The 20,301-nt window shown below is 63.4% G+C and overlaps 2 protein-coding genes across 12 annotated transcripts in view; one reads left to right on the forward strand and one right to left on the reverse strand.

Moving 5' to 3' along the window:
* Positions 1 to 1,996: 1,996 nt before the first annotated feature.
* PRR36 (proline rich 36) lies at positions 1,997 to 18,885 on the forward strand. 6 transcript variants are annotated; one of them, XM_032309188.1, is made up of 8 exons: positions 1,997 to 2,457; positions 3,011 to 3,285; positions 3,402 to 3,501; positions 3,716 to 3,828; positions 3,922 to 6,093; positions 16,187 to 16,258; positions 16,845 to 16,960; positions 18,305 to 18,885. In XM_032309188.1, exons 1-8 carry the CDS (start codon positions 2,012 to 2,014, stop codon positions 18,329 to 18,331), a joined length of 3,321 nt encoding a protein of 1,106 aa, XP_032165079.1. In that variant the 5' UTR covers positions 1,997 to 2,011; the 3' UTR covers positions 18,332 to 18,885. The 6 variants fall into 6 exon arrangements, with proteins under 6 accessions (XP_032165079.1, XP_032165071.1, XP_032165086.1 ...); XM_032309180.1 differs by having other exon boundaries at positions 16,845 to 18,885; XM_032309195.1 differs by lacking the exon at positions 18,305 to 18,885 and having other exon boundaries at positions 16,187 to 16,284; positions 16,845 to 16,947.
* The window catches only part of EVI5L (ecotropic viral integration site 5 like), a 28,502-nt gene continuing 18,120 nt past the window's right edge, over positions 9,920 to 20,301 (reverse strand). For 3 of the 6 annotated variants that reach the window (XM_032309271.1, XM_032309234.1, XM_032309223.1), the window contains exons 11-20: positions 17,567 to 17,620; positions 16,690 to 16,722; positions 15,460 to 15,600; positions 13,997 to 14,167; positions 12,407 to 12,547; positions 12,170 to 12,325; positions 11,933 to 12,079; positions 11,758 to 11,853; positions 11,580 to 11,675; positions 9,920 to 11,403 (exon numbers count right to left, since the gene is read on the reverse strand). In XM_032309271.1, coding sequence (XP_032165162.1) covers positions 11,119 to 11,403; positions 11,580 to 11,675; positions 11,758 to 11,853; positions 11,933 to 12,079; positions 12,170 to 12,325; positions 12,407 to 12,547; positions 13,997 to 14,167; positions 15,460 to 15,600; positions 16,690 to 16,722; positions 17,567 to 17,620 — 1,320 coding nt within the window. In that variant the 3' untranslated portion in view covers positions 9,920 to 11,118. The remainder of the gene's footprint in view (positions 11,404 to 11,579; positions 11,676 to 11,757; positions 11,854 to 11,932; positions 12,080 to 12,169; positions 12,326 to 12,406; positions 12,548 to 13,996; positions 14,168 to 15,459; positions 15,601 to 16,689; positions 16,723 to 17,566; positions 17,621 to 20,301) is intronic. The other 3 variants (XM_032309251.1, XM_032309240.1, XM_032309261.1) reach the window with 3 other exon arrangements.

Here is a 20,301-nt window from a genome sequence, read left to right on the forward strand (position 1 = left end):
TTTCTTCTTTCAATTCTTTTGGGTGGGATTGCTGGATCATATGATACTTCTTTAATTGTTTCTTTTTGTGAGGAATCGCCATACTGTTTTCCACCGCGGTTCCCCCATTTTGTACTCCCACCAACGGTGCACGAGCCTTCCTATTTCTTCACATCCTCACCAACGCTTGGTATGGAATATCCAACTTTTTAGGTTTTGTGAACATGAGGTCGTTTTCTATACCCCCCGCCCCCGCCCCATCCTAGCAGCTTAAAACCACTTGCATTTATTGTCCCACAGGATTTCGGAGGCTCAGGAGTCTGAGACTGGCTACAGTGGGCCGTTCAACAGTCTCCCTCCCCCACCAGCACCGGCTACCAGTGCTTTGCTTTCTGTCACTGTAGATTAGCTTGCCTTTTCTGGAGTGTTATATAAATGGAATCAGGCAGTGCATGGTGTGTGTGTATGTGTGTGTGTGTGGGGGGGCTCTTTTGTTCGGGAGAATGTTTTTGAGATGTGTCCCTGTTTTGAGTGTCTTGGTAGTCTGTTGTTTTTTTTTCTTGCTGAGGACCATTCCACCGTAAGGCATACTTTGTTTTGTATAATCTGTCCCCGTTGATGGACGTTTGGAGTGTTCTTAAAAGAGGGCAGAGTCCAGATCCCAGTGGAAGGCAGGATGGATTCAGAGTAGCCTTGGAGGGATCTTGCCCTGTACAAGGTAGGAGGCAGATATCTGGGTGGGTGGCTGTGACTCACTCAGAAGGGCACTGCTGGTGAGGGGGCAGGTGGGCTGGCGGAGACACCAGGCTGCTGTCGTGCCAGAAGGGGCTCACACAGGTGACGCTCGGGAAGACTTGGGGGCAGGAGGCAGGGTCTAGAATGATCTGATCGAGAGGGCAGTGCCCCGAGGAATGGTGAGAGGACACTCCCGCAGTCTGGAGGAAGGTTTTCCTTGAAAGAAGAGCTACTGCAGAGTTCCGACCTTGTTCTCTTCCATTCCCTGACCCTCAGTGGTGAGCACAACTCCTAAAGTGCAAAAACCCAAAGCCCTACTTCCAGCCCCACCTCATTTAAGTCTGTCCCCCCACCCCCTCCCTCCAGGACAGCTTCAGCCAGGAGACAAATGACTCCTCTTCTTGTCCTGTGCATGGAAGTCCCCCAGTTCCAGACAAGGAATGAACAGCCCATGTGTGGACGGACATGCAGACATGCGATGGAGAACGGGTTGGGGCCGAGAGCGCTGATGCTTTGGGATGGGGTAGGGGGTGGCTAAGTCCGGAGAGAGGAAGCATCCTAGGCAGAAAGAACTATGTGTGTGTAGGGTGGTGGGGATGGGGAGGGTTTGCGGGGGTAGCTTGTGTAGCAATAGGTAGGGGTGCAGGAGGGCGCTTGGCATCAGTGGGCCAGTGCGGAACAGCTGAGGATGGCCATCTCCTTCTTCACGCTTCTGCCTCCTCCATGCCACTGTCCCTGGTCAGGGCCCTCCACTGAGACCCCTGCAGGAATTGTTTAAAGTCCCCAAAATGACACCTCCAGCACCGCCCCCGCCCCGGCTGTGCTGGGCAGCCTCGGCCAGGATGGGCTCTGCTCCTTCATGCACCAGTTTTGACCCCTTCCACCCCATTCCCAATCTTGTATCTGCCCGCTGCCCCAGCCCCCCAAAGCTCGGCTCTGGAGCCGACTTGACTTCGCTTTTTCATATGACAGAGGAGGGCGTGGAGGGGGTGGTGCTCTGCCCTGCCAAAGGCTGGATCACCTCTCACAGTCCTGTCTCCTCCTCCCCATCGTTCCTTTCTTCTTGTGTTCCCCCAAACCCGAATCTACCCCTAAACTTCCAGGGCTGCATTCTCTCCGTAGTCTCCCCCGCCACCAATTAGGGTTTTTCTGGGGTCTGGGAAAAGTCTTGGATATGAGAGGGACGGAGGCCCCCGAGGATCCTGGGGGGCCGGGCCTCCGCGGTCGCGCGGTTGCGAAGGCGAGGACTGGGACAAGGACCCCGAGGGCCGGATTGGTTGAATGGGCACGAGGCACGATGCTCCCGCCCCCTGGTTGTCAGGGCCCAGCCTATCCGCGTCCAGGCGGGCCTCGGTCGCCAGGTGGTTGGGGTCGGGGGGGCCGGGGCAGGTGTGTGTGTCGGGAGGAAGGGGCTAGGCCCTCCCGGGACTCCCAAGGGATTCCGCCGAAGCCCCTGCGGCTGGGAATCGGGGGCCCTCCGGCTCGGGAGCGGAGAAGCCGCGCCTCGCTCCACAGCGCCTCTCCCCGCCGCCCCCGGCGCGCTCCCGCCCACCGCCTCCCGGGTCTGGAACGAGCGCGCGCGCCCCCGTCTCCCATCGGCGGCGGAGGGGCGGGCCCGGCTCCCGGCGCCACCGCCCGCAGCCCCCTCCCCTCGCCCGCCCGCCGCACGCTGCAGCCCCGGAGCTCCCGCCCGGCCCCACCCCAGACGACCCAGCGTGGAGAGGCGGGCGGCCGGAGCCCGAGGTGAGCGCGGCGCGAGCAGGTGGAGCGGGCGGCGCGGACCAGGGCCCGGCTGGGGGAGGGGGACGCGCTCCGGACGCGGCTCTTTGTCTCCCCGAGCCCCATCGCGGGCCGCTGGGGCCGCTCCTCCTCCTGGCAGGTGCCCGCATCCTCGGGGAAAGGTCTGGGGGGCTGGCGAGGGGACCCGGGCGTGCGCTGCCGTCCCCCTTAGCTGGAGCCTATAGCAGCCCCCCGTCCCCGAGGCTGGTGGTCCGGGTCCTGAAGGGGCGAGGGGTGGGGGCGTGGGTCTCGTCCTGAAAGGGAGCAGAGGCGGGCGGGCTGGGGCTTTAGCTTTGGAGGAAGGCGGTGGGGTTGGGACTAGGGGACAATCCTGAGCAGTTGGGCGGGTGGGTGGGTGAGTGGGTGTGTGCGTGGGAAGGAAGTGGATGGAGGCCGGGTTTCGGGCGCCCATGGGTGACAACGCTGGGGAAGGGGCAGCGAGGGACCAGGACCAGGGTCCCTGCAGGCAGCATAGCAGTGCAGGAGATGCTGATCCATCCGTCTGTCTCCTCATCAGGTGCGGGATGGACAAGAGGGACAAGGGCAGGTCAGGGGCCGCCACGCGGACGCCGGCTTCTCGCCCTCCGGGCCTTCCTACCCCCAGGCCCCCAGGGTCTCCCAGACCTCCTCCTCCAGTAACCAGCGCGGCTCTCCGCGTCCTGGGAGCCGCGGGAGCTGCGGGGCGAGGGCCCCTGGCTGAGCGATCCGGGGGTATCCGGGCAGCCGCTCTCCCGGAGGCTGGTCCCCGGGTGGGACCAACACAGAGCGCTGGGACAGGCCCCCGGAGTCCAGGTACCGCACCATCTTTCCCCCATTCAGATCCTATCTTCCTGCCCCCCTTTCCTTCTAAGGCTCCAGTCTCCCCTTCCTTCCTGGGGCACCAACTTGACTTGGCCTTCTCCCCACAGCCTCCAGGCCCCCAGCTGCTGGGAGAGGGGAGCGGGCCCCTGCCAAGACCTCAGGCCCAGGCTCTATCTCCAGCCCAGGACGTGCCAGCGGGACCACCAGGTAAAATGCCTTCCCAGTCCCTTTGGTAAGGGTTAGTGTCACTATCTGGAAACTTAATTTTACATGTGAATTGGGGAGTGGGAGCATTTGCAGGTCACTGGGTGCAAGTTGAATGAAAGCCATTATTGGTCCGCAGAGAGGGTATAAATGAGAAAATGTAGACTTGGGAGAAAACCAGGAGCTCTGTACTGAGGGCGGCCACTCCTGTCCCTAGGCTAGGCTCTCTTGCACAGAAGGGGCTTCGTCCCCCAGCTGAGGAACCCGTGACCAGAGGAAAAGCCCCAGAAACCCCCAGAAGGAGCGCGCTGAGCGCCGGGGCACGGAGAGGTACGTGACCTGGGGAGGATGGGGGTTCCTGGGCAGTGAAGGGGAGGAGCCCTGAAGTATCTCTGACCCTCCCGCCTTCTGCTTTGTCCCCAGACTCTTCTGGGCCCTCCCCAGGCGCCCCTTCCCCAGCCATCTCCCGTCGGTCTCGGGCTGCAGGCGCTGAAGTCGGTCTCCCTCGGGCAGCTCCCAGTGCCCGGCCGCGGCCTCCAACCGAGGCTCCCAGGAAATCAGTGAGCAGTGCCCCGCAGCATGGTACCGCAGAGCCGAGCCCCGCCGCCAGGAGGCGACCCGGCGCCGGCGGAGGCCTCCAGAAGCCAGCCTCGCGCCCCTTGGGCTCCAGCGCCACTCCTCTGTCCTCTCCCGCCCGCCCTGGGGCCTCGCCGGGTGGAACACCTCGGGCTCTGGGGCATCCCTCGCCGCCCAAGACGAAAGGGGTGCAGGTTCTGCGCCCCCGCCAGTCCACACCCCCAAGGAAGGGCGCAACCCCTGCGCAGGGTCTTCCTCCTCCTTTAGCCACACCCTCTCCGCCGGGTTCGAGGGCACAACTGGCACCGCCTCCGCCTATCACAGGCACTCCCCTGCCTGCCACGCTCCCTCCCTCTCCACCGACCACGCCCCCTTCTCAATCCGCAAATGGTCCTTTGGCCACGCCTCTTTCTCTAGCCCCTCCTCCCTCCGCTCCACTCCCTCCTCAGACCCTCCCCTCTCCGCCGGCCACACCTCCTTTGCAAGACCCACCCACACACCTGGGTACCTCCTTTTTGGAGGCGTCCGCCTCTCCCACGAACACTTTTCTGGCTTCATTCTCTCCATCATCGTCAACCCCTCTGCAGAGTATGCCCCCAACCCAGGCTTCTCCAGCTTTGCCACCTCTTCTGACTCCCCCCTCTTCCTTGGCCACATCTCCTTTGTTGGCTCCAGGACCACCAAGCAAGGCCCCACTCCAAGCCCCTCTTACTCAAGCAACATCTCTGCTAAACCCGCCCTCTCCCCAAGCCACGCCCCCTCTGCAGGGCCTTTCCACTTTGACTACTACCCCTCCACTGGCCAGTCCTTCCCTATCTCCTCCCTCTCTTGAGGCCACACCCTATACAGCGACCACGCCTCCCACACAGGACACCTCTCCGGCCACATACCCTCTGCAAGCCTCTCCCTGTCCTCTGACCACCCTCTCTTCACAGGGTCCTCCTCCTCCTCTGTGCTCCCCGTATCCCTTGGCCTCACTATCTCTGCAGGCTGCACCATCTGCCCTGGCCGTGCCCACTCCACAGACCCCACCTCCTCTGGCCACACCCCATCTACAGGCCACTCCCTCTTCGGCTCCGCTCCCTACACAGGCCCCACCTTCTCTGGCCTCACCTCCTCCGCAGGCCCCACCCTCTTCCCTAACCACTGCTCCTCAACAAACTGCGGTGTCTCTGGCCACACCCCCTCTGCAGGCTAGTCCATCCCCGAGCGTGCTCCCAGTTCAGGCCCCACTCTCTCCGGTATCACCCCCTTTGCATGACCCTTCCTCTCCCTTGGCCGTACCCCCTCCCCAGGCTCCACCTTCCCTGGCTTTGCCTCCTCTTCAGGCTCCTCCTTCTCCCCCTGCCTCACCCTCTCCGCGGGCCCCTCCCTCTCCTGTGACCCCGCCCCCCCCGCGGGCCCCACCCTCCCCTGTGGCCATACCCTCTCCGCGGACCCCTTCCTCTCCCCTGGCCACACCGTCTCCGCAGGCTCCACCTTCCCTGGCCTTACCTCCTCTGCAGACCCCGACTCTCCCTTTGCAGGCCACGCCCTCTCCCCTGGCCACGCCTCCTCAGGCTCCACCTTCTCTGGCCTTGCCTCCTCTACAGGCCTCTCCACGCCCTTTGCAGGCTCCTCCCTCCGTGGCCACGCCCCCTCCTCAGACTCCACCTTCCCTGGCTCTGCCCCCTCTGCAAGTCCCTCCCTCTCCCCCGGACTCACCCCCTCTGCAGGCCCCTCGCCGCCCCCCGACCCCAGGTCCGGATGCCCCGATCCCGGGCCCACGGCTGACCCTGGCGCTGGCCCCGGCTCCGCCGCCACCGCCCTCGCGCAGCCCGTCCAGCACGCTGAGTGGCCCGGATCTGGCGGGCCACAGCAGCAGCGCCACCAGCACGCCGGAAGAGCTGCGCGGCTACGACAGTGGGCCCGAGGGCGGCGCCGCGGCCTCCCCGCCCGCCGACGCGGAGCTCGCCGCCTGCCACCCGGCCTCCTGGAGCCGAGGTCCCGCTCCGCCGCTGGCCGTCCGCAGCACCCCAGGTAAGCGGCCCCTGGATCCCGCCGGGCTGTGGGAGGGACAAGGTGGGAGGGGGGCGGGGTGGGAGGCCAGGGGGTGTTCAGCTCGCGGACAGGTCACTTGGGTCTGGGGCGGGACGGAGGCGAGGGGCGGGGCCTTGTGGCGGGAGCCGCGCTTTCCGCCCCATAGGCCCAGCCCGGCATCTCTCCTCGCAGGAGCGCCCCTGCCTTGGCCTCCCGCTGCCGGCTCGGGCACCGCTGACGGCCTGTGCACTATCTACGAGGCTGAGGGACCCGAATCGGCGCCCCCCGCCCCAGGGGCGCTGGATGCGGGGCCCGGTGCCGGCGCGGGTAGCGGGAAGGTGGTAGCTGGAGCCGGCGCGGCGGCGGCCTCGCGTGGCGCGAAGCCGGCGCGCCTGGGCGAGCTGCCGCTGGGGGCGCTGCAGGCCAGCGTCGTGCAGCACCTGCTGAGCCGGACGCTGCTGCTAGCTGCGGCGGAGGGTGCTGCTGGCGGCGGCGGCCCAGGAGGCGCGGGAGCTGGTGGCGTCGCGGGGGGCGCCCGGACTGCGCTCAGCGACGCCGAACTGGGCCGCTGGGCTGAACTGTTGTCTCCCCTGGACGAGTCCCGCGCCAGCATCACCTCGGTCACCAGCTTCTCCCCGGACGACGTGGCATCCCCGCAGGGTGACTGGACGGTGGTGGAGGTGGAGACCTTCCACTGAGCCAGACCCTTAGCCCCGCCTACGACACCCCTTCTCTCTGGTTATGCCTCTCTTGTCTTGGGCTGCCCGGCTGCCCTCTTTCGGGAGTCTGGCTCCCGGTGGATTGGACATAGCCCCTGGAGGCCTAGATTTGGGGCCAGGCTCGCGTTCCACCCACGCCTCTGGCCAAGGTCTTCCCCCTGGAGCCCGGCCGGGTGTCCTGGACTCCCTCCGGCTCCCCTCGAGCCCCGCCCTCTCCCTGGTCTAGGCCCCACCCCATGTCCTGAGTATTGTCTACTACGTGCTCCCCGAGTTTGCAATAAAGGCGGGACCCTGCAGCCTGCGCTCTTCGCGGTCGCCGAGGGGGGGTGGTCCACCGCGGGGCGGCGGGAGGGGCAGGGCACGAGCGGGTCGTAGCTCTGGCTGAAGGTCTCTCGCACACAACGCAGCGGTGCCTTTTCTCTGTTAAGGCGCGGGCTCGAGAGGCAGGGCTGCGATGGGACCTGGTGCGGCTGAGTCCCCGCGGTCCAGCGCGGCGCCCCCACGCACGTGCGTGGGCCTGGGTTTTTTTCCTGGGAGATTTGCGGTGGCAACATTAGGCGCAGGAGCGGCCCATTGATACTGCGAGATCGAGTGCAGGATGATGCGTGCCCGGCGTGGCTGAGCTACCGAAACTCTTCCTACACTCCCCTAAGGGAGCCGGCATCTCTTGCCGAGAGGAGAAAGACATGTGGGAATGGCTCTTCCAGGTCTGGGACGAGGGCAAGGCGTCCCTTCCTGAGGCCTCCTTCTCACAGTGCGCACCTTGGGAGTGCCCGAGGGAGGGAGGGGAGGGGTCGCTGAAGACCTGAGGGCGACCTTGGCTCTCCTGAGCTCTCCCAGCCCAACCCAATCCAGGGCGCACCACGCTCTGTCACTGAGGAGGCTCCAACGCAGAAGGTAGGTCTGCAGGTGGGCCCTGGGCCCCTTAAGAAGGCCTGGTGTAGACTACAGGGTCTTCGTGGGTCAGGAGGCACCGAGGATTCCTTGCCCCTGCGAGCCCGCTGTGCAGAGAGGGTTCTGCGGGGAAGGAGCAGCCTCTCCCCAAGGCTGGGTGGGAGACCGAGAAGCCTTCCCGTTGCCTCTTGCTCCCCAGGTGCTCCCACCAGGCCCCTTTGTGCCTCCCAACGCATGGGCCTCCCCTTTCCGTCCATCTCAGGATGCCCTCCTCAAGCCCCTCCAGCCAGGCGTCCTCGCCTGTGCCTACAGCAAGGGTTCTCAACAAAGTCAGTCTGTTTTCACCTGTCTCCCTATCAGAATTTCTTGTCCTTCCTCTGGCAGCTGAATCACCCTGACCCTGGACGACTCTAGCTCCACCCAGGCCCTTCTTCCCAAATAATGGGGCCAAAAATTCGGCCCCCGGGCCTTTTTTCCCTGAGGGTCTCCTGTGTTACAGCAAGTATGATGCAGGCCTGGTGGGGACCACAAACGGGCCTGGTAAAAGGACAGAGCAGGACCGTGTTGGACCCTTAGCCCGGTCTCTGCCCCCAGACCCGGTCCCTGTAGTCCTGTCAGGCACAGATCACCGAGTCCTGCCTGTCCTCACCCCCGATGTCAGCCTGGAGTCCTGGTACAAAATCTATCTTCTCCCAGTGGGACGGTGCACCTCCGCCCCTGGGGGCCAATGTACATGGCGGGGGGCAGGCTGCTCCCTCACGCAAGATTGGAGTTCAGTGGCAAACCAGAGGGCCCTGCAAGGACCCAGGTGTCCTTCTTTCCAGATGCTAGGGGCTGAATCCTGACGTGCTGGGCAGCCAGGGCATCAAGACCAGCCCCTGAGATGGAGCAGGGCAGAACCTCAGACATTGCCCCCTGGGGCCCTGCCCCTTCCTGGGGAGCCAGCTAGGGTAGAATTACCCGTGGGAGCAGAAGAGACAGCAACTGTTGGGGCTCTCAGTGTTCAATCTGTATGATGGGAATGGTGTGGGGACACACACTGGCTGGGCAATGGGTCAGTGCGTGGGACTTGGCTGTCCTAGTGCAGAAGCAGCTTCATGCCCTGCTGCTGGCAGGTGTCAGGCCACTGCGGGTGGGGGCACTTCGGGTGCAGAGGGCAGGGCCCGGCTGGCATGTGCCGGAACCCAACTAAGATTCTCCTCCTGGGAAGCCTTCCTTTGCCATCCCTGGCTCTCCCGCTACTCATCCCCCCAACCCTGCCTCAGCTCCATGGGGAACCCCACAAAGGGCTCTGCCTCTTTGGGCCTTGTTCCCTCCGGGGGGCCCCTACTCACTTGTCCCTACTGCCCAGCTGTTGGGGTTCCGTCCTGACCTCCTGACCCCCAACACTGTGGTCCATCTGATGGTGCCCCCTCTCCCACCTAAGCTCTCCATGGCTCCCCAGTGCCCTCAGTTCAGAGCACAAATTCTGGTTCCCAAACCGATTCTCAGTCTGGCCCTGCCCACTTCCTTCTTCGATGGCATCCTGCGCCTCCTGCTGACCTGCCAAGTCTCGCTCTCTGCTTTTGTCTTTGGAGAGGACTCCACCTCCCACCCCCACCTTCCAGGAAACCTTCCTTGATTCTTTTGGGCAGTTACCCCACTAGTCAGCAGGCTTAGCCCAAAGCCCCACGCCGCTGTCTGTTTCTACTACACTGGGGACTCCTCAGCCCGGTGCAGGGCAGAGGACCCCGAAGGTCTCTGGAAGTGTGAGCAGAATGAACACCGATCAGATCCCGCATCTTCCTGAAGCCTTGTGCCCCCACAATACTCCAGGTCTCTTAGGGGAGGCACAGGCTAACTTGCCTGGGTGAAAAATCATGCCTCCCACCCAATACCTCCTCACTCCCACCATCTCCAGAGCCGCCCTTTCGAAAATGGGCATGCCATAATGGTCCATGTGTCAGCCTGACATCTGAAGACCTTTGTGACTTGTCCCCCCATCAGATCCCCCCCAACCCTCAACCTTCTGTTCACACGGAACCAGCGCCTGCCCTTTTCTCTCCCATGCTGCCCCCCCACCCCAGCTGGGCCCCCTACCTCTGATTCCCTTAGACCGTGGGAGGCTCCCATAGGCAAGGACCGTCTGGTCCCCTTGGCACCGCTTTTCGGGACAAGGAGCTGGGGACTCACAGCTGCTCGCCGTTCTCCCAGGCGTGCTGTGCCCTTGTCTGTGACTGTGTAAATACACTTTATTTTCCATCTTTCCCGCCTGGGCGACATGTGGAGTGTGAACAGGCAGTGTGCAAAATGGTGGTGGGCAGTGTGGGGGGCACATGGGAGAGCCCCTCGGATGCCCACCCTGGTCCCCGGGCTTTGTTAACACTGAAGAGCGGGCGACCGGAAAGGGGTAACTGGGCATGGATCCCCACCCCAGGAAGCGCCAGGGAGATTGCTTTTGACGCTGCTCCAGGCTCCAGGAGCACCGACAGGGTCAGGCCTGAAGGTCACAAGGCCCTGGGGGCAAGGGGCTGGGGGTATCGTTGGACTTTGGCACCGTTCTCGGCTCTGACTCTGCAGAGACCACGGGACCACCATGAGCAGCCGAGGGGAGGTAACGCCACTGGAAAGGCTCCTGCCCCTGGGGCATGGCCTTGGCCAGAGGGTGAGGCCGGGGACACGGGAAAGGAAGAAGGGATGGGGAGGCTGGGGACCACTTGGAGAGCAGGCTAGCTTGGGTGGGGGAGCCCCTCCATCATTGGCCAAGACAAGGTGATGGGAGTGTCCCAAAAGGGAGATGTGGGGTGCTGGGGAAAGGGGGTCTCTTCCTTGCAGCTGCTCTGGCCCCCGAGAAGCAGGGACAGACACTGCCCAGGTCTGGGCTGGTTCCTGCTGTCCACTCTCACCCCGGCTGGCCCTGCGTACAGTAGGGGGGACTTTGGTTTCTGCTGCAGGGGCCATGATGCCGCACCAGGCAGGAAAGCCTAGCCTGGCCATCTGTGCCCAGCCGCCAACGGTCCCCAGGGGCATCACGGGGTGGTGATGTCCAGCCCAGAGCGGACCCTTCTTCCTTAGGCCTTCTTTAGCTCCGGGGCCCTTCCCAGCAGGGCCACCCTTGTCCCAGAAGAGAGACCGCTGGGAGGAGGGAGCTTCCTGCTCATCCAGTCCTGGGACCTCTGGGTCATTCCCTGCCCTGGCTGTTAAGAGGGGCAGACCCTCCAGGGAGCCGGGCTGGAGGAGTACAGACCAAGATGGGTAAACACTGCTGGGGAGAGTAGGCCTGCTGGGGGGACCCTGAGGATCCTCAGACCACGGCCGTAGCCTCTGCGCCGCGCTGCTCTGGGCCGAGCCCTCCGGTGGGCGGGACCACGGAGGGCGTGGAGTTCATCAGGTGGGGGCTCCCCTGGCTCCAGCACGCAGGGCACGGAAGGCCTCAGTTGTCCAGGCCCTGGCTATAGGGCGCGGCCAGCTCATCTGCGTCGCTGTCTGAGCTGCCCTCGCTGTCCTTGGCCGGCCGCTCCAGTCGACGAAAGAAGCGCGCGTCGCGCGGGGACAGCGGGTAGAGCGCGTCCTGCAGCGCTGCGCCCACGCCCACGCCCACCCCGAGCAGCTCCTCGTCCGACGACGGCAGCGAGTCCTCATCCAGGTGCCGCGCCAGGCCCAGCCCGTCGAAGGCCAGCGGGTCCTCGAAGGGCGGCGGACCCTTCAGCAGCCGCACCTGGGGCGGGGAACCCGAGCGCTGAAGGCCCGCCCCGCCGCGCCCCCGCGGACAGAACCCGGCCGCCCCGCCGCTCCTCCCGCCGTTCCGCCGCCCTCCCCGCCGGCACCGACCGCCCCTGCCCCGCGGGGGCACACGCAGGGCTTCCGCCCCTCCCGCGGCCGGCCTGCGCTCACCTCCGCCTTCAGCTCCTCGATCTGGTCCTTGAGCTCGCGGATGTACTGCGACGAGTCCGAGTGGTTCAGTTGGCCCTGGATGCGGCCCTCCTCCCTCTGCGGGGCGGGCCAGGTCACCGCGGGTCAGCGCAGGGCGCGCCCCGGGGTCCGCCCCCCCGGCCCGGCACCCCCGGCTCACCTGGATCTCCAGCTCCGCGATGCGCTGGCGCATCTCGGCCACTGCCGCCATGCTGTCCGCCTCCCGCAGGCGCACGGCCATCACCTCCTCCTTGCTCTGGGGGCAGAGGGGGCGAGGGCGGGTCAAGGGGCGCGGCGCGCCGGGGGCCGGGCCGGGGCGGCGGGCGGGGGCGCACCTTGCACTCGGCCTCGGCCTGCTTGCGGCGGCTCTCGCTGAGCTGCGTCTGCAGCCCCTTGTTCTGGGCCGCCAGGTACTGCAGCTTCTCCTGCAGCGCCGCGCGCTCCGCCTCCACGCGGTTCAGCAGGTTGCGGTGGATGTTGTCCTGGGGGCGGACGGGCGGGCGTCACGGCCTGGTCCCGCCGCCGGCCTCCCGCCCCGCCCCGCCACACCCCCTGCGAGGGGCGCGGGCCACCTGCGTCTCGAGTTCCACCACGCGCTGTCGCAGCTCGCGACCCTCGGCCAGGGCCTGGGCCTCGCGCAGACGCACGCTCATCAGCTCGTCCTGCAGCTCGCCCAGGACCAGCTTCCGGGGGGACTCCTTCCAGCGGCCGCCGCGGGACAGGTGGGCCTGGGGGGAGAGGGGGCCGGTCCGTCTGCAGCCGCGAGGGCCGCGCGGGCCGCTGCGTGCGCGTCGGGCGGGGGCCCTCACCTGCCAGGTGTCCGAGAGCTCCTGCAGCTGCAGCTTCAGCTCCCGCGCCGAGGCCACGGCCTCGCCCTCCCGCACCTTGACCGCCTTCAGCTCCTCCTGCAGCCGCGCCACGTTGTTCTCGTCGGGCAGCGAGCTGTTCCTCTGCAGGGCGAAAGGGGGTCAGAGCCAGGGCAGCTGCGGCCAGGCGGCCCCGGCAGAGACTCCACCGTCAGGTCTCCTCTGAGCCCCACCTTGAGCACCCCGCGGGGAGACTGTGCCCCCGGCACCCCAGGAGACACCAGGCGAGGGGCCCCAGGCCTCTGCAGAGCAGACCTCACCCATGTGGCCCCAGGGAGAGATCTCAGAAGTTCAGGGGTGTGGAGAGCGCCAGCTCTCACTGGACTGTCTCAGGGTGACCCCCTGACGCCGGCATTCTGCGTAAAGGTTACTGCTGATAACACCGGGCAGGCTGGGCAAGGGCGGGTGCCTCCCCATCCTGGGAACCTGAGATCAGCAGGTTCCAGCAGCAGCTGAGACCATGGGTGGCCCCTCCCTGTCGCTGCTCCTTACCCCGCCAGACCCCAGGCTAGGCAGCCCCTTCCTCGGGAACAGGCTGAGGGCCAGCTTAGACCCGGGGTCCAGCGTTCCAAGGGCTCAGTGATGAGGGACTTGTGCTCCAGCCAGATGGGAATCTGGCTTGCTGCTGGGGGTCCTCACTGACTCCTGTTTGAGTGTGGGCGTTGCTTGGGGGTGGTGTTGGCGGCAGGATCTCCTGGGGCTTATTTCCCTTTAATGTGGAGGCAGGTGGGAGGGAAGCCCAGCTCTGGGCCGGCTGATGGGGACAGAGAAGCCCATGGATAGGGCAGAGACACCCCACCTGGGAGGGCACCCCAAATATCACTGGCTTGAGAGGAGTGAGGCCTGGTTCCTGCCGTGTGTGAGTGGGTCCTGCTGCCCCCTGCTGGCCGGGGCACCTCTCTTCCAGCGTCTTTGCAGGAGCTGAGTCAATAGGGAGTCAGGGACAGCCCTTGAGCTCCGCCCAGGAGGTCTGGGGCCCCCTTCAGGGTAGCAGGCTCCAGAAGAGGGTGATCCCAGTCCAACCCCTGGGTGGTATCTCCCTGGGGGTGGGGAAGGGGAGAGCAACCCTGATGGGCCTTGGCCTTCCCTCCCAACTCCATCCCCGAGCCCAGGGAGGGAGACACACACACACACAGGTGGGGCTGTCTGCCCAGGGAGCCCATGGAAGCCACCACACCGCTGGCCTGGGGCACGAGGGCAGGTGTGCCCCTTGAGGAGTCATTCCGTTTTCTGTGTGCCCTGACATGTGTGTGCATCTCTGGGGCTTGGCAGGGTCTGTGGTGAGGGGCCCAACTCCCCAGAGGCCCAGAACCTTGCCGGTGAGCATGGGGGAGCAAGCAGGGCACCAGAGGGGCAGGGAGGCTCTCTAGGAAGCCACAGGGCAGGGGCCGGTCTGAGGCGCCCTGCTGGTCTGCCTGGTCACCCCTTCCTGACCAAGGCCTGGCCACATGCCTCCCACAGTGCAGCTGGCACCTCCGCTTCCCCTTGCCCGTCGTTCCCTGGACAGCCACCCACATGCCCACCCAGTCGCACCTTCTCCATGTCCAGAACCTTGTCCTGCATCTCTCGCAGAGCCCCCAGCGTCTCGGTCTCCCGCAGCCTCGACTGCTCCAGCTCGGTCTCCAGGTGGGCCACGAAGTCCTCAGTGAGGCGTGGGTTGTCCTGGGGGGCAGGCAGAAGGCTGTGCTGGGCCCCAGGCTGCCGCTGAAGGATAAGCAGGCCTTCCTGCTGCCTGGCTGTGGGCCCGGGCCTTGCCCCCGCCCCCCAAAGCCCCTGGGCTGCCAGAGGGGCTCAGGCTGCAGGTAGACACAGCTGGAAAGTGAGGAGAAGCCGTGGATCCCCTTCCTGTGCCTTCTGACCTTGTGGGGAGAGAGCCCAAGCCCATCATGGGGGTTCTGATGCTCTGTGCCTAAGAGTGTCCTGGCTTAGCCTCTTTCCGGAGGAAGCCACAATGAAGGGACCTTCTGAAGGGGTCTTTGCAGGGTCTCAGGCTGCCCCTGGAGGGATGCCAGTGGCTGGTCCCAGGATTGGGCACCCTTCTCCCTCGGTGGTCGCTGTCAAACCAGACAGTGGGGGTGGGAGCGGGGTCGGGCTCTGGGCTGTGGCACTCCTTCCGCCCCTTTCTCCACCTCCCTGCTCTCATTGGACCCCCATTTCAAAACAGGAAGGGAAACAGGAAAGTCTGCTGGGATCCCTTTCTTGCTCAGTGCCCAGAAGGTACCCCATACGGGGGCCCGGGGAGGGGGGTGCGTGCGGCCCGAGCTCAACAGTGAAGACCTGGCTGGTGGGTGAGGGAGGCCCCTTAAAGGCTGGAGCTCGGGGGGCGGCAGGGGAGGGTCTCCCTGGCCTGGAAGTGGGCATCGCGCCAAGGTCGGGATGAGCCCGGCCTTGGTTTCCCCGTGGGCCATGCCGCTGGCGGGTCATCAAATAAGGAATGTGGCCTGGGTGCAGCTGAAGGAAAATCCCGAATCCACATCCTGGAGAAGTGGGTTCTTCACAGTGTTCTGGCCCGAGGGCCCGCCTCCCAGGATGCAGAGGTCCTGACTCCACAGCACAACCCGGGCCGCCCCCACACCCCCACACGGCCAGCTCAGAGTGATGGGCACAGACCAGACCCTCTTCTGGGGGCAAAGTGCTGGGCTCTGGAGTGGGAGCCCCCCCCCCCCCCGTCTCTCATGCTAGCTCCCACTCTGCATGGCTGGCCCCTGGGGAAGTCTGACAGCCCTGGGGACACTCCAGGGCTCCCCTAAGGAATCACAACCACATCAGTTGCGTGTACAGTCCCAGGATGCCTCACGGACGGGGGGCGGGGGAGATAGAAACCCCAGGATTCCCCAACCTGGGGGTGGGGCCGCTTCCTTGGAGGGGGACAGAATCTGCACTCCCTCTGGGTTTCTCCTCCCCTCCCCTGCCCCTCCCAGGGTGTAGGGGGCTGATCCAGAAAGCAGGAGCGGTGGTGTGGGGTGCAGCACCCCCCTCCCCCCACCGCCTGGTACCTGCTGCTCCTGGAGCTGCCGGATGGTGCTCTGGGCCTTCTGCAGGTCCTCGGCTGCCGAGCTGCACTGCTGCCGCACCACCGCCAGCTCCCGCTTGATGACGTAGTTCTCCTCGGCCTCCTGCGCCCGAGTCACCTGCCCCTGAGCACAGGGAGGACAGGACACCGTGACCCTCTGCTCACACTCCAGGCCCTCCCTCTGGCCCGCCTCTTGGGAGGCCCCGAGAGGGCGGACGTGGGGTGGGACAAGGGCAAGGCCTCCTGCACTCAGAGCCTGGGATGGGGCGCCCCACCGGGTCTGGGCCTGTGGGGTTGAGGGGGGCACAGGCAGGAACAGGACACAGGGAGGAACCTTAGGGCACACACCCACCCCAGGCCCAGGCTCTGTGGGGCTGAAATGGAGAATGGGGACCCCAGGCTGGGGCCGAGGCCAGCTCTTTCCCCTGCTGGCTCCCGGCTCTCAGCCTCCGTCCCAGGTGAGGAGAAACCATCCTTATTTAGGACTGAGGCACAGCAGAGGCCGGGCTCCCCTGGCAAAGGTGGGGGTCTGGAGGCAGTGGAGGGCCCAGGGACTCAGGACCAACCCCTTAGGGCAGGGTTGGGAGGTGGAGCACAGCTCTTCCGGAACCTTCTCCAGTCCTGAATCCTGGGGCCTCCATCTACCTGGGGCTAAGACCTCCCCCTACCTCATCCCCTCAACCCACCCAATCCGGGTCCCCCCATTCCAGGCTCGGAGCCACCAGGTGGCGGGCAGAAGCTTCCAGATAAAGCCATTCAAGATGAGGCAGCAGCAGAAGCAGGTGAGAGAAGATGGCAGGCCTTGCAGGTAGGAGCAGTGAAGGGCCAGAGTGGGGTGTGTGTGTGTGTGTGTGTGTGTGTGTGTGTGTCTCAGTGCAGCGCACACATCAGGGCCTGTGGCTGACAGAGCCTTGGGGTCCGCACCCGTGTCACCTGGAGGGAGGGCTTTCTGTCCCCGTGCGTGGACAGTCACAGACTCACACTTACCCACACCATGCTTTCACACGCACACCCCTCCTTCCCCCTCGGGAAAGCTCTGTCTCCCCCGAGAAGCAGTCTCCAGCCACCCCCATGCATGGTGCCAAGCCTGCCCCCTTCTGCCCGCCCCTGCCCCGGGCTGGCAGCGGCCAGGGAAGAGGCGGGTCCTGGCTGTGGTGTGCGGGGACCAGGAGGGACATGGGGGGGGGGCGGGAGGGACAAAGAGCTACAGTACCTGGATTAACCTATCAGCCAGAGCAGCGCTCTCCTACCCGGCGGAGGGGGTTCCGAGCGACAGGGGGAGGAGGCAGAGCGGAAGGCGCAGGGACAGGAGAGGGGGAGAGACAGACAAGAACCACTTGTCACTAACACGCAGTGGACTATCTCTAGAAGCAGGGGAGAGAGGAGTGAGACCAGAGAACCAAAGAACCAGCAGGAGAGGACCCAGAGGAAGAGCAAAGCCAGAGCTGGCTCCGTCCTGGAGAGGGACGTGTGTGTCTGGGCAGGTGGGGCTGCTGTCCCGGGGGGCTGCGGGATGGGGTGGTGGCAGGGATGGGCGGGGAGCGGAATATTTTAACATGGAATAAGAATCGAGGCCCCCCTGTGGTCAGCGGGGGCTCCGAGTGGGAGTTGGAGAGGAGAGGCAAGTGGGGCGCCCCTCCCCGCCTTTACTCCCATCTTTAAAAACATTATGGGGGCCAGGATCAAGGTTGTGGCATCCCCCCACCCCCACCCCACGGCGCCAGTGTAAGGCCGCCCCTCCTCTACCTCCCTTCTTTCCAGGGTGAGGCCTCCAAATTACAGGGTTGGGAGCCTGTGGCCTAATTCGGGGCACCCCGGTCAAAGCAGCAGTCTGCCTCCTTCCCCTACACAGGCAGCCCAGGAGGGACCCGTGCTTACAGTTAACTGGGTTGTAATTTCACACCCAATCCCAAGCACAGCTGCCCTATGCCTCTGGTTCTGCGGCAGCCCAGATCTCAGTGGGGCTCTTGGTAGGGGGGCCACTGGTTCAGGGTGGGGTCCGGGCAGGGGGCTGGCTGGCCCTCTGGCTGCTGGGTCCCGCTTGGGGCCTGCAGAAGTTGGTGCCCCAGGCTGGTGGCCGCACTCCTCACCTTTTCCAGGGTCTCGATCCGTTGTTTCAGGAGCCGGTTCTCCGTCCGAAGCCTCTATGTAGGGAGAGGGGGAAAGTGTGTCAGAACCCACTCCCACTCCCATACAGACAGAAGTCTGTCCCCTTAAGGGCCAGGCTGCCTCCAGGCAAGATAGAGCCATCATCAAATGCTCTGGGGAAGGCATCCTAGAAAACAGGGCCAAGTCCCGTCCAGCATGGCCCGTTCGATTTTTTTTTTAAACAAACTTTGGTTCATTTAAAGTGATCGCTTTCATGGATATGCACTTGTGTGTCAGGGGTCAGCCATCAGCACCCTTGCCTTCCTGGGAAGTCTCCGGGGAGCCCATGCTGGGGCCTGTCCAAGGCCAATGTGATGCTTCCTACAAGGGCAGGCCTTCCTCTGGGCCTATCTGTTCCCACCCCTCACTGCTTTGCTTCCAGCGCCAGAATGAACTGTCCTCAGAGTCAGGATCCCGGGGAGGGGGTCCTGTTGAATCCACGGGCCTCCTTGAGCTGGACGGCTATGTTTCTATGACCCACCAAAAGTCAGGGGACTCAGAAGCCGTCACTTCCCTCCAGCGGCGGTTCTACAGGCCTCTTGCTTTGCTTTTCACCTTCTCCCCTGGACTGATGGGTCTGGGTTAGATATTTGTGGTTTTAAGTTCCCCATGGCCTTTGGGAAGCAAAGTGAGGTTTATATATGCCTCGCATCTTAGTCTCTACTTATGTTCCCTTTAAGGCGCGGGTGTGGATGGTTGGATCTTAAGTGTGTTCTGAACGAAAACCAACCAGACCCTCCATCTTCCTGAAGCCCCAAGACCCTGCATTCATCCATTATTAATGAGGGAGCTGCCTCTCTGTGGGCCACACAGAACATTTTCCGGATTCTTCCGGGAAGAAGAAGGTGATGGAAACACCCAGAACACTCCCGGGAAGCATCTGCAGTCAGAGAATCACAGACGTGATTCACAGTCATTCACCGATGTCATGCATGGGGAAACTGAGTCAGAGGGGGGCAGTGTCTTGTCTGAGCCCCCCAGCTTGCCTGGGTTAGAGGTGTTTCAGGCACAAGTCTCTGCCCCACATCTGGAATCAGGAGTCCAGATCTCTTGGAGGGCTCTTGCCCCATCTCTGGGCTTGACCCACCACTCCGTAAGCACAGAGATCCTCGAGAAGTTCGATGTGGCCAAGTAACAACTCCCCTCTCCCGCTTACTCCAAAGAGAAAACGACACAAGGAGTGAGCCGGAACTGTGGGGTCTAGGTATACATCAGGCTTTTTTTTTTCTTCTGTATTTTTGATGCTCTGACATCTAGCCACGCCCGGGACTGGCTGATTCCTAGACACAGCAAACCAGTAGTAGTGTGCCTTTCAGATACAAACCAGCCAACCCAGTGCCTACACCCACCTACTACATCTCACTCATGCCATCCTGCCCAATGTTTTCTCTGCCTTAAATTGCCCCCAAGACAACGAGGGACCCCCTGTAGACTGCAGCTCCCTGAAACTGTTCAAAGGAACCCACCCTTAACTCAAACTCGACGACCCAGCCCTGATCATTCTTTTCTGTGGAGACCACAATAAAGGCTCTGGCCCAGCTTTGCCCCCCCACCCTCTGCCTCCGGACCCACTCTGATGCTTCCCCATGTTGCCAAGCATGGTGGGGCATGCCCCCTCCCTTTGGGAACTGTGAATAATAAACTCTTCTTTCAAAGGCAGTCTCTGTGTTGGCTCCATGTCTGTCACTTTGCCACACCTGATTAAAGCAAATTCCAGGTACATTTTGAAATAGGCTGTAAGGGAAAGAGCAAAGAGCATGGCCATGGGACAAGGCATCTGCCTGGATCCTTTAAGCCTGTGGGCTCTCAGGCTCCTCTCAGGAGAAGTTTCCAGGTGGGGCATGTAGTCTGAGTATCTGCTGTGTCCCTACCTACTGCTGGGTCCTCTGTCACCAGATGGGGGCAGGCCCATGACTGCATGAGCAGGACAGGCACACAAGTTTGGACTGGTGCATCAGTCAAGCCACCATTTCTGAGAAAGGGGAACACCTGCAAACTTGGGACACAAAACTACTTCTGGAAAACGTACAAACGGGGCCAGGACACAGACGGTCTCTTTCCCTTCAGGTATGGGTGGCAGGTGACCTGGATTCTAATCTAGATTCTGCCTCTCCCTTTCTAGAAACTTTTTTTTTTTTAAGATTTTATTTACTTATGAGGAAGAGAGAGAGCAAGAGCAGGGGGAGTGCCAAGCAGAGGGAGAAGCAGGCTTCCCACTGAGCAGGAAGCCCGATATGGGACTCGATCCCAGGCCCCTGGGATCATGACCTGAGCTGAAGGCAGATGTGTAACTGACTGAGCCCCTAGGTGCTCCTCCCTCTCTAAAGGAGGTGGAGATGTTGATAGTGGTGGTGGTAAGAAAAATAGAAATAAATAATAATAATTTGAACAGCAGAGCAAATCTTATCCCCATTTTGTAGAAGGGGACGCTGGACTCAAAGAGGTGAATCTTCCTGGGTCACATGGCTGGTCCATGGTAGAGCTGGGATTTGAATCCTGGTCTGTGGGACTCTAGTCCCAGCCGCTGTGGGGCTCTGTCCCTGAAGAGGACAAAGCCAGGGGTTATGTATTTGTGTCTGTTCCTCTCACTGGACCAGGGGGGTGGGGCCTTAGTCTCCTATGACTCTGGTACACCGTAGGTGCTTAATAAATGCTTGTTGCATGAATAAGTACAATT

The sequence above is a fragment of the Mustela erminea genome, chromosome 1, assembly GCF_009829155.1.
Source record: "Mustela erminea isolate mMusErm1 chromosome 1, mMusErm1.Pri, whole genome shotgun sequence".
In the NCBI taxonomy this organism is placed as follows: Eukaryota; Metazoa; Chordata; class Mammalia; order Carnivora; family Mustelidae; genus Mustela; species Mustela erminea.

Excerpts from the sequence above, each read along its gene's own strand:
- PRR36 (XM_032309173.1), top strand. The coding sequence starts at position 2,012 with ATGCTCCCGCCCCCTGGTTGTCAGGGCCCAGCCTATCCGCGTCCAGGC. Across the intron at positions 3,502-3,715 it reads CGTGCCAGCGGGACCACCAG|GCTAGGCTCTCTTGCACAGA; the intron begins GTAAAATGCCTT and ends TCCTGTCCCTAG. Across the intron at positions 3,829-3,921 it reads GAGCGCCGGGGCACGGAGAG|ACTCTTCTGGGCCCTCCCCA; the intron begins GTACGTGACCTG and ends CTTTGTCCCCAG.